The 12,146-nt window shown below is 42.2% G+C and overlaps 1 protein-coding gene across 5 annotated transcripts in view; it reads left to right on the plus strand.

Annotated features, from left to right (window-relative positions):
- The window catches only part of si:dkey-122a22.2, a 218,872-nt gene that overhangs the window by 121,791 nt on the left and 84,935 nt on the right, over positions 1 to 12,146 (plus strand). For all 5 annotated transcript variants that reach the window (XM_043688408.1, XM_043688410.1, XM_043688411.1 and 2 more), the window contains one exon: positions 5,220 to 5,358. In XM_043688408.1, the coding sequence (XP_043544343.1) occupies positions 5,220 to 5,358 (139 nt within the window). The remainder of the gene's footprint in view (positions 1 to 5,219; positions 5,359 to 12,146) is intronic.

Genomic DNA, 12,146 nt, shown 5'->3' on the forward strand with positions numbered 1-12,146 from the left:
CACCTTGTCTCAGTCCCAACCCTCGAACTCAGCACCACCTTCCTAACCTGCAATCTTCTTCCTGACCTCTCCGCCTCCACCCCCACTCCAGCCTATCACCCTCACCTTAACCTCCTTCCACCTATCGCATTTCCAACACCCCTCCCCCAAGTCCCTCTTCCCTACTTTTTATCTTAGCCTGCTGGGCACACTTTCCTCATTCCTGAAGAAGGGCTCATGCCCAAAACGTCGATTCTCCTGCTCCTTGGATGCTGCTTGACCTGCTGCGCTTTTCCAGCAACACATTTTCAGCCCTAATGTATCTGACTCTACTACCACTGCTGGCATTGAATTCCAAGCATCCACCACTGTCTGTGTAATGAACCAACCTTTGACATCTCCCCTAAACCTTTCTCCAATCACTTTAAAATTATGTCCCCTCGTGATTGCCATTTCTGCCCTAGAAAAAAGTATCTGACTATTCACTCTATGCCTTTCATAATCTTGTATACCTCTATCAAGTCACCTTTCATCCTCCTTCGCCCTGGTGAGAAAATCCCTTGCTCCCTCAACCTTTCTTTATATGCCCTCCATCCAGGCAGCATTCTGGTAAATCTCCTTTGCACCCTCTCTCAAGCTTCCACATCCTTCCTAAGGCAACCACAACTGAACACAATATTCCAAGTGTGGTCTAACCAGGCATCTATACAGCTGCAACATAACGTCGTTGCTCTTAAACTCAATACCCCTGCTAATGAAATCCAGCATACCATATACCTTCTTAACAACCGTATCAACTTTGGTGGAAACTTTGAGGGATCTATGGAGTGGACCCCAAGATCCCTCTGTTCTTTCAGACTGCCAAGAATCCTGCCTTTAACCCTGCATTCTGCATTCAAATTCTGTTTATTCATGATAATCAACTATTTCATGTACATCTCAACTGATTATTCAAGCTTGTTTAAGGATGTGTTCTAATCATCGTATTAGGTATACAGATAATCCAGGCATTGATCACAACCAAGTACCCGGCCATCACCCCTTGATGTTCAATGTCATTATTGTCATTGAATTCCACGTCCCCCCCCAAACACTCAACAGCATCTTGAGATTGCCATTGGCTAGAAACTAAACTGACCTTGCCATATAAATGTCAGTTCTCTCAATTACAGTCCATTCACAGTGGCAGCAATGTGTACCAACTCTAAGATGCGTTGCAACAGCTCATCAACTCTCTCGGTGGCACTGGTTAGCACTGCTGCCTCACAGTGCCAGGGTTCAATTCCCGCCTCAGGCAACTGTCTGTGTGGAGTTTGCACATTCTCCCCGTGTCTGCGTGGGTTTCCTCCGGGTGCTCCGGTTTCCTCCCACAGTCCAAAAATGTGCAGGTTTGGTGAATTGGCCATGCTAAATTGCCCATAGTGATAGGTGAAGGGGTAAATATAGGGGAATGGGTCTGGGTGGGTTGCTCTTCGGAGGGTCGGTGTGGACTTGTTGGGCCGAAGAGCCTGTTTCCACACTGTAAGTAATCTAATCTAATCTAACCTAATCTCAACAACACCTTGCAAGCCCATGACCTCTGCCACTTAGAAGAACAAGCAGATGCAACAAAACAATGCCACCACTTGAAAATTCTCCTTCAAGCTCTACACCATCCTGACCTGCAACTATATTACCAATCCTTCATTGTTGCTACATCAAATCTTGAAACTCCCTTAACAGCACATGGATTGCAACAGTTCAAGAAAGCAACCCGTTGCCAAGTTCTTGAGAGGTTTTAGGGATAGGCATTAAATGCTATCCCAGCCAGAATGTCCACATATCCTGAAAGAGTTATAGAAAACTCTGTTGTAATATGGACATCATTTGCTAGGGCACTATTTATTGTCCATCCCAAGTTGTCCTTGTGAATGTAATGATGAGATGCCACCTTGAACACTACACTCCCTATGATGGAAGTTCTCTGACAGCTGTAGGTGGTAAATATTCAGTGATACAGTGACAACAAAGGAATAAGGTTGGTGTCCAGGTTTAATTGTGTGACTCAGAGGGAAATTTGGAGGTGATAATGAGGCTTGGAGGTTTGGAGGTGCTCTTGAAGAAGTCTTGCCACACGGTTATAGTGTGCCTGGAGTGTACACTGAAGGCATTACTTGCCAGTTGCAGTGAGTGGATGTTTAAAGTACTTAATGTGCTGCAGGTCAAGTAGATGTTTGAATGTTATTGAAACTGCAATATCCAGAAGAAAACGTTTCTTCGCATGACTGATTTGTGAACTGAAGATAAGCGAGAGGCTTCGAGAAATCCAGAAGTAGGACAGTGACCAGAGAACCAGTATGAGGTCTCCATTAGTTTCAGCATTTATTTGGCTTGACCAGTTGAAATTTTGGTCATTGGTGACTGCTTGAATATTGGTAAGATTTTGGTGATACTACTTAACATCATGTGTGGGGACTTTGACTTGTTGCAGTTGATATTAACTTGATGCTTTGATTGAATGTCTCTTTCTGGTTATTTCCCCAAAACAGAAATTTGTGCAAGTTTTGTGATATATACTCATGGATTGCTACATTATCTGAGGAATTAGGAATGCAAACATCAGCTGGATAGCTTAGTTTTGAGTTTATAGTTATGGCATTGATGGAGCAGTTGAATCATCAGTACATAACTCCAGAGGAATTTTTACACTGTTGTTCTTTGGCTGAGGTAGTTGGCCTCCATAATCGCAGCCATATTCTTTTATGTCTGAAATAATCTAAACCAGTGAAAAATCCCATTCCCCCATCCCTTAATTTCAGTATGGTTCCTTGATGTCACATTTGGTCAAATGTGATATTGATATCAAGAGCAGTCTCTTCACCTGATCTCTGAGTTTAGCTCTTTTGTCCATCTTTGTATAAAAATTACATTGGGAACTGAATATTTCTGCCAGATCCAAGTAGATCATTGGTGGGTAAGTGCCAGTTAATAGCAACCTTGACAACTTTTGCTGATAACTGAGAGTAGGTCAAGGGGACAATAATTAGCTAGGTTCAATTTGTGGAGAGCGTATACCTGGATAATTTTCCAAATTTCCAGGTAGATGCTGGTTGTTGTTGTTGTATTAGAAGAGCTTGGCTAGAGGCATGGCTCCCACTGGAGCTACAAGTCTTCATGTATTAATTCAGTGTTGTTGGCAGCCCATGACCATGTATGTGTCCATTGAACACAGATTTTTCTTGCAGAGGGAATCAAATAGATTATAGACTGGACTGTTTGATGTTGAGACTTCAGGAGGAATCTGAGAAAATTCATGCAATCACTTCGCACTTTGAATGAAGATGTTACAAACACTTAAATCTTACCTTTTGTGTTCATGTTGTTAGACTCTGTCACCTTTGAGCTCGGAGAAAATAAGGTCTGCAGATGCTGGAGATCAGGAGGGAGGTTGGGACTGAAGTTCAAATATGAGGTAAAGGTTGTGCACAGATTGGCCTAATCTCAGCAGTATTAGGGAATGTAATGGAGCCAGTAGCAAGGACCAGAGTTTGGACAAGGGTCCAAAATTAATGGATTCAGTCTTCCCAATATTTTGAGGAAATTTCTTCTCATCTAATAATGAATATTGGATAGGTATCTGAGAATTTAGCAACAGTGGAAAAATTGAAGGAGGTTATGAAGTGGGGCTGGTTGTTGTCATTGTCATTGTGAGAACTAATACTGTACATTTTGGGTGATGCTGTCATAGCTGGTTTGAGCCTTGAGGAACTCCAAAATATACAGTGCAAATTTAATAGATAAGAATGGAACAGTGTGAGTGCACCCATCTGGACAACAGAGAGGTGTTGAAGGAGAATGGAATGGCTAACCGTGTCAGAGGGGGCAGCCAGGTCATGATGGTGAAGCACTGAAAGTTTACATCTGTTATAAACGCATAGGATGTCACTTGTGACTTTGAGCCATATACGTACTATGGCAGGAGAGACCCTATTGGAGGTTTCTATTATAGAGTTCCAGGAATGCTATGAATGGATTTGTGAGATGACCACATCTCCAAGAGTTTTAAAGAGAAAAGGGAAATTGGAGATTGGACATTGGTTTGCAAAGTGTATGGGGTAATCATGATTTGGAAGAGCCAATGTTGGGCTGGGGTGTACAAAGTTAAGAATCTCACAACACCAGGTTATAGTCCAACAAGCTTATTTGGAAGCACTAGCTTTCTGAGCGCTGCTCCTTCATCAGGTGGTTAGGACAACCTGTTGGGCTATAACCTGATGTTGTGTGATTTTTAACTTTGTATGGGGTAAGGATTTTAGATTAGATTAGATTAGATTAGATTACTTTACAGTGTGGAAACAGGCCCTTCGGCCCAACAAGTCCACACCGACCCGCCGAAGCGCAAACCACCCATACCCCTACATTTACCCCTTACCTAACATTACGGACAATTTAACATGGCCAATTCACCTAACCTGCACATCTTTGTGACTGTGGGAGGAAACCGGAGCTCCCGGAGGAAACCCACGCAGACACGGGGAGAATGTGCAAACTCCACACAGTCAGTCGCCTGAGGCGGGAATTGAACCCGGGTCTCTGGTGCTGCGAGGCAGCAGTGCTAACCACTGTGCCACCGTGCCGCCCACAAATGAATATTGGATAGGTATCTGAGAATTTTCTTAATGGTGGAAGATTTTCAGGAGAGTATTGAATGTAAATATGTTAGATCACTCACAACTGCATGGAGTGAGGTCCAAAATTAATGGATTCAGTCTTCCCACTGTTTGGAGGAAATTTCTTCTCATCCAATACTGAATTAGATTAGATTCCCTACAGTGTGGAAATAGGCCCTTCGGCCCAACAAGTCCACACCGACCCTCCGAAGAGTAAACCACCCAGACCCATTTCCCTCTGACTAATGCATCTAACACTACGGGCAATTTAGCATGGCCAATCCACCAGACCTGCACATCTTTGGATAAATTGGATAAGTATCTAGTGGTCAAGCAGATGTGTGAAAGTGAGTTAGCCAGCTAATATGTCTGATAGGCGTGAACAATCTTGATATTTTATACTGTGGTCAGACAACAAAGATAGCTTGAGTAGAAAAATAACAAAACATTGATGAAAGTTGCAGAGGGACATTGTCTTCTGTGTCATTGCTAACTGCCAGAATTGAAGAACAAATGAACTTATCGTTGATATCCTCACCATAGCAAATCTTAGTAAGATTCCTTTCTGCATCTTATTTATCTTTCTTCCAGGTATAATGAACTGCTCTCATATCATCAGACACTGCAGTTCTTTGCTGCTCTGGGATTAAATAGAATGCTTTTAATCGCTGGGCTAATGCAACCAGCTGTGAAAGGGGAGAATATTTCTGAGGATTTTATGAGGAGACAGGTAAGCAGTCAATTTTATTTTCTGACATGGTAGGACATATTTATTCCCGAATGTCACTAATCCTTGAGTGTTATAAATCTGCTGTTATTGAAATCTGGCAAGATTGATGTCGCAGGCTCCAAAATTGCTGCTTTACAATTGTGTTTACACCTTGTTGAGCTGATTTCCATTGAAACATGATGCTTGATGCTTGGACTAATGATGAAATAAATGCTGAAATCAATTGCACAATTTAAAATTGTGCTGTAAAATTGGATAGACTATAGGTAAAGGAGAAAATTGAGAATTGTAACATGATTCCCATGTAATTCTGTATGCCAGTGCAGTAAGTAACAAAGAGACATAGTCATGTAAACTTGAGCTGTGCTTGGATTTTTGTTTTTAAAGCTCAGTCAATAGAGTTAGATAGTACAGAAACAGATCCTTTGGTCTAAACAGTCCATGTTGACCATAATCCCAAACTAAACTAGTCCCACCTGCCTGCTTCTGGCCTATATCCCTCCAAACCTTTCCTATTCATGTCCTTATCTAAATATCTTTTAAACTTTATAATTGTACCAACATCCACCACTACTTCTGGAGGTTCATTCCACACACAAACCACCCTCTGTGTAAAAAAAAAAGGAATTGTTCCACATTTCTTTTTAAAATCTCTGTCCTCTCATCTTAAAAATGATTACTCGCTTTGAAATCCCCCATTCTAGGGGACAGACAACTGACATTATTAGCTGTCTCTGTAAATCTCATTTCTTACAAAATTCTATAAGGTTGCCTCTCAACCTCCTATGCTGCTTGGAGAGGAAAAAAAATAATTATAGAAGTTTGATGGAAGTCTTCCAGAAACTGACCGAAAGTGCTGTGTCCTGTAAAACCATTCATTGGATCAGAAAATCCAATATATCGTTTTTCATTAAGTTACAGTTCAAACTTGAAGGTCACCTAATGTGTTGTTCTTTTAATTTATTCTTGGAAAATGAGTACCACTAAGAAGGCTAGCATTTATTGTTCATCTCATTGAGTAGTTAGTGGCGAGTCTACTTATGGACCCACTGCTGTCCATATGTAGGTTATGTTTCCCACAGTTCTATTAGGGATGGAATTACAAATCTTGACTCGCTGATAGCGAAGGGATGTTGCTACAAGTTGTGATGATTCGTGATTTAGAGGGGCGCTAACAGGTCCTAGTGCTCCTGTGTATCTACTGTCTTTGTCCTTTAGGATGATTAAGAACACAGCTTCAGAAGGAACCAGGGAAAGACTTTCATTAATTATGACAGTACACTGTATTCACAGTGTAAGCTACTGCACCTGCACTGGTAGCAGAGAGAGTGAATGTTTATAGTGGCTAGGAATTCAGTCAAGTGGACTGCTTTATCTTGGGTGATACTGAGTACATCTTGAGTGTTATTGAGCTCTGCTTCTGGCAGTTGAGTCATTATGGCACAGAGAAAAGCTATTTAGCTCATTGAATTCCTGCTGAGTCTCTGGAACTAACTGGATGGATCTGCATTCTATATTCCATCCTCAATTCACAAGTTCATTTCCCTCAAATTTCTTTTACAAATTATTAATTGTTTCCAGTTCCACTACCTTCATAGCAGTTTCCAAGTCATTTCCCACTTGCTGCATTTTTAAAAATGCTGTTTCTCACATAAGCCTGCTTCTCTTATCCAGAAACTTAAACCTGTATCTTCTTGATCTAATGGGAACAGCCTCTCCTTGCCTACTTTATTGAGTCTGTCTTGAACAATCCTATGAAGTCTTAATTCAATCTCTTTTCTCCCAAGAAAGATAATTTTCCAGTTTCTTCACCCAGTTTAGGAGTGAAATCTCTCATTCCTGAAACCATTCTGGTAAATCTTCTCTAAGATACTCAATTCTCTGAAAGTAGACAGACTGATGAGGGGAGAGGCCATTTTGGATTTGGTACTTGGCAATGAGCCAGGACAGGTGTCAGATCTCGCGGTGGGAGAACACTTTGGTGATAGTGATTACAACTGCCTAACATTTAACATAGCCTTAGAGAGGGAAAGGAACAGTTACCGAGGGAAGGTATTTAATTGGGGAAAAGGAAATTATGATGCTATCAGACAGGAGTTGGGAAGTACAGACTGGGAGCAATTGTTCCACAGAAAGGGCGGAGCAGACATGTGGAGACTGTTTAAGGAGCAGTTGTTGCGAGTGATGCACGCATTTATTCCTCTGAGACAGGTAAGAAGGGGTAAGATTAAGGAACCTTGGATGATGAGAACAGAGGAGCTTCTCGACAAAAGGAAGAAGATGTGGAGGAAGCAAGGATCTAGCGCAGCTTTAGAGGATTACAGGCTTGCTAGAAAGGAGCTCAGAAATGGACTGAGGAGAGCCTGGCGGGGGCACTAGAAAGGCTTGGCAAATAGGATTAGGGAGAACCCAAAGGCATTTTACTCATACGTGAGGAATAAGAGAATGATCAGGGAGAAGGTAGGACCGATCAAGGTTAGCGTAGGGAACTTGTGTGTGGAGTCTGAGCAGATAGGGGAAGCCCTAAGTGAGTATTTTGCTTCAGTTTTCTCTAAGGAAAGGAATCTTGTTGTGAATGATAACTTTGAGGAGCTGGGATACAGGCTTGACCAGATCAAGGTTGATGAAGTTGATGTGCTAGAAATTTAGGAGAACATTAAGATGGATAAGTCCCTAGGGCCAGACCAGATTTATCCTACGCTGCTCCGGGAAGCGAGAAAGGTGGTTACTGAGCCGCTGGTGAAGATCTTTGCCTCCTAACTCTCCACGGGAGTCATACTGGAGGATTGGAAGCAGGCAAATGTTGTTCCTCTTTTTAAGAAGAGTAACAGGGAAATCCCTGGCAATTACAGACCAGTCTTACATCTGTGGTCAGCAAAGTTTTGGAAAGAATTCTGAGGGATAGGATCTATGACTATTTGGCAAAGAATAGCGTGATTAAAGGCAGTCAGCATGGCTTTGTGAGGGGCAGATCATGCCTCACAAATCATATTGAATTCTTCGTGGAAGTGACAAGACAGGTCGATGGAGATCGAGCAGTGGATGTGGTGGATATGGTGTATATGGACTTCAGCAAGGTATTTGATAAGGTTTCACGTGGTAGGCTCATTCATAGAGTCAGAAAGGATGGGATACAGGGAGATTTGGCTATCTGGATTCAGAATTGATTGGCTGACAGAAGGCAGAGAATGGTTGTAGATGGAAGTATTCTGCCTGGAGGTCAGTGTTGAGTGGTGTCCTGCAGGGCTCAGTTCTTGGGCCACTGCTCTTCATAGTTTTTATAAATGACTTGGACAAGGAGGTTGAGGGGGTGAGTTAGTAAATTTACAGATGACACAAAGGTTGGAGGTGTCGTCAATAGTATTGAGGGCTATTGCAGGCTGCAGCGCGACATAGACAGGAAGCAGAGCTGGGCTGAGAAATGGCAGATGGAGTTCAACCTGGATAAATGTGAAGTGATGCATTTTGGAAGGTCGAACTCAAATGCTGAATATAGGATTAAAAACAGGATTCTTGATTATGTGGAGGAACAGAGGGATCTGGGTGTGCAAGTACATAGATCCCTCAAAGTTGCCACGCAAGTGGATAGGGTTGTTAAGAAAGCATATGGTGTTTTTTGCTTTCATTAACAGGGGGATCGAGTTTAAGAGCTACAGCTCTACAAGTCCCTGGTGAGACCACACTTTGAGTATTGTGTTCAGTTCTGGTCACCCTACTATAGAAAAGATACAGAGGCTTTGGAGAGGGTGCAAAGAAGGTTTACCAGGATGCTGCCTGGACTGGAGGGCTTGCCTTATGTAGGAAGGTTGAGAAAGCTCGGACTTTTCTCTCTGGAGAGAGGGAGGAAGAGAGGAGACCTGATCGAGGTATACCAGATTATGAGAGGAATAGATAGAGTCAATAGCCAGAGACTTTTCCCCAGAGCAGAATTGTCGGGTACGAGGGGTCATAGTTTGAATATATTAGGAGGAAAGGTATTGAAGAGACATCAGAGATAGGTTGTTTACACAGAGTTATGAATGCATGGAATGCGTTGTCAGTGGTGGTGGTGGAAGCAGTGTCATTGGGGACATTCAAGCAACTTCTGGACAGGCACATGGAGAACAGTGAGTTGAGAGGTGCGTAGGTTAAGTAATTATTTTTTACATTAGGATTAAACCTCGGCACAACTTCGTGGGCCAAAGGGCCTGTTCTGTGCTGTATTTTTCTATGTTCTATGTGGTGACCAGAAGTGCACGCAGTATTTTAGCTGTAAACTAACAAGGATATTATGAACGATTTGCATAACTTCCCTCCTATTGTACTGAGTACTTCTTGAGTATTCTGTCCAATTCTTGACATTTCGAATCTAATAGATCTTCGTAGGAACTCAGTGTCTGAACAATTTGACTTGAGAGGGAGAAGGGATCAGTGGAGCCTGAGTCTCTTTGGGTTCAGCTGGAGGAGAGGGAGTAGGGATCACTGGAGACCAAGTCTCTCTCAGGATCGACTGTTGATGGGGAGGAGGGTGCAGGAGACTGAGTGTTCTTGGAGTTCAGCTGGAACAGAGGGAGGAAGACCAGTGAAGCCTGGGTATCTTGAGGTTTAGCTAAAGGAAAGTAAGAGGAAGCAGTGGAGTCCATATACTCCTGGGGTTTGGCGGGTGATAGAGGAGGAGAGAGAGCAAATCTGGCTAGTAATGGGGAGGAGGGAACAGCAGAGATTGAGTGAATCTGGGGTTTGGCTAGAGGAAAGGGAAGGGAGGAACCTGTGGAATGTGAATCCTTCTTGGAGTTTGGTAGGTGATGGGGAGAGGGGAGCAGTGGAGCCTGAGTCTCTCTTGCCTTCAGCTGGTGATGGGGAGGTAAGAACAATGGAACCCTGGTGTCCCTGAGGGTTTTTTTGGTGATGGGAGGAGAGAGCAGAGGAGCCAAAGTCTCTCTTGAGCTGAGGATGAACGAATTCTAAACTACAAGAGAAATTGCTGAGTCAACTTAGAGTATCTGGAGTATCTGTGGAGAAAAAACAGAGTCAGCATTTCAGGTCCAGTGACCCTTCACAACCGGTTGTAGCTAGGAATGGTGGTATATCTGCTAAGACTCAGAGGTGGGGGTGAAGGGAAGAAGTAAACAATAGGTGGAGATGGAACCCAGAGAAAGGAATGGACAACAAGTCAAAAAGTGTGCTGCTGAAAAAGCACAGCAGGTCAGGCGGCATCCGAGGAGCAGGAGAGTTGATGCATCTGCAGTCCTCACTTTTTTCCAAAGGAATGGATAATGGTGAGCCAGAGAAAAGCAAAGATGTTAATGGGGCCTATTAGTGCATGAAAATGTGATAAAAACAGCCATGTGATGACAAGGCTTGGGGTGTGGGGGTGGCTAAAGGGCATGGAAGAAAGTCCTCACGCTCTAAAATGATTAAACTTGGTATTGAATTCTGAGGGCTACAGTGAGTCAACATTGAGTAATGGCAGATTTACTTAGAATTCGTGTTGATTTTCAATATCTTTTACCCTCTCGTAGAGAGGTCTGAGGGTTTCCACCTGCATCACTAATGCTGGAAATCCCCTGCCCAAAGGGTGGGGAACAAAGAGAGTGTGCAAAAAGGGTAATTGTGGTGAGAGACAGGGAGGGAGAGAATGTGTGTGTGTGTGTGTCGTGGGGAGCATAAATGAGTGTATAAGATATTAACATTTTTGTAAAGTACTTTTAAAAGCACAGATTTTCATAGATTTATATGTTTTTATCTAGATGTACAACAGGTGATATTTAGTGAATGTGCTGGTTATAGAGTCAGAGACGTTTTCAGTGGAGAAACTGGCCCTTCGGACCAATTCGTTCATCCTGACCAGATTTCCTAAACTGAACTAGTCCTATTTGCCTGCATTTGTCCCATATCCCTCCAAATCTTTCCTATCCACGTGCCTGTTAAAATTTCTTTTAAATGCCTAATTGTATCTGCATCTACCACTTTAGTAGCTTGTTGCTTATACACGCCAGCTTCTGTGTGAAAAGAGTTGCCTGTCAGGTCCCTTTTCAATCTTTCCCCTTTCACCTTTAACCTACGCTCTCTAGGTTTGGACTCTTGTACCCTGGGGAAAAGACCTTGGCCATTTACCTCAGCTATGCCCTATGACCTCGATAAGGTCACCCCTCAGCCTCCCACGCTTCAGTGAATAAATTCCCAACCTCCCTAACCTCTGCTTATAACTCAAACCCTATAATTTCTGTGACATTCTTGTAAATGTTTTTGCACCCCATTTCTAGTTTAGTAACATCCTTAGTCATGAAAATGCACTAATAATTGTGTTCCACTGTTCCGAACATCATTGCAAAATATATAAATGTATAAAATCCCAATGAGATCAGCAAAAGGATTTATTTGCTACTCAGGACAGAGCATTTCACACCAGGTTTCAGCAACAACTGAGAAAATAATGCTATTTGATACAAATTCATTTAACAAGAGCAATGGAAAAATAAATTTAATTTTTGCAACTTAAATGGTACCTTGCCAAACCCCAAATATGCACATGCTTATCACAATTAAGACAGAAACAAGATACATCTTTTATTGGCAGGATAAGAATATAGAGAGGTGAAATAAAATTCCAAAAATCCAAGGTCCATACCACACAGTGGAAGTTATTTTCACTCCTTTCATTCTTTTTTTTTTTATTTTTTTTATAGATATTTTTATTAGAAATTTAACATTTTTACAAGTTTACAAAAATAAACAAAACTCTCAGATATAAACATTGATATACAATTAGCTCAAATATACAATAGCCAAAATTTGACAAAAAAAAA

The sequence above is a fragment of the Chiloscyllium plagiosum genome, chromosome 4 (genome assembly GCF_004010195.1).
Source record: "Chiloscyllium plagiosum isolate BGI_BamShark_2017 chromosome 4, ASM401019v2, whole genome shotgun sequence".
Classification (NCBI taxonomy): domain Eukaryota; kingdom Metazoa; phylum Chordata; class Chondrichthyes; order Orectolobiformes; family Hemiscylliidae; genus Chiloscyllium; species Chiloscyllium plagiosum.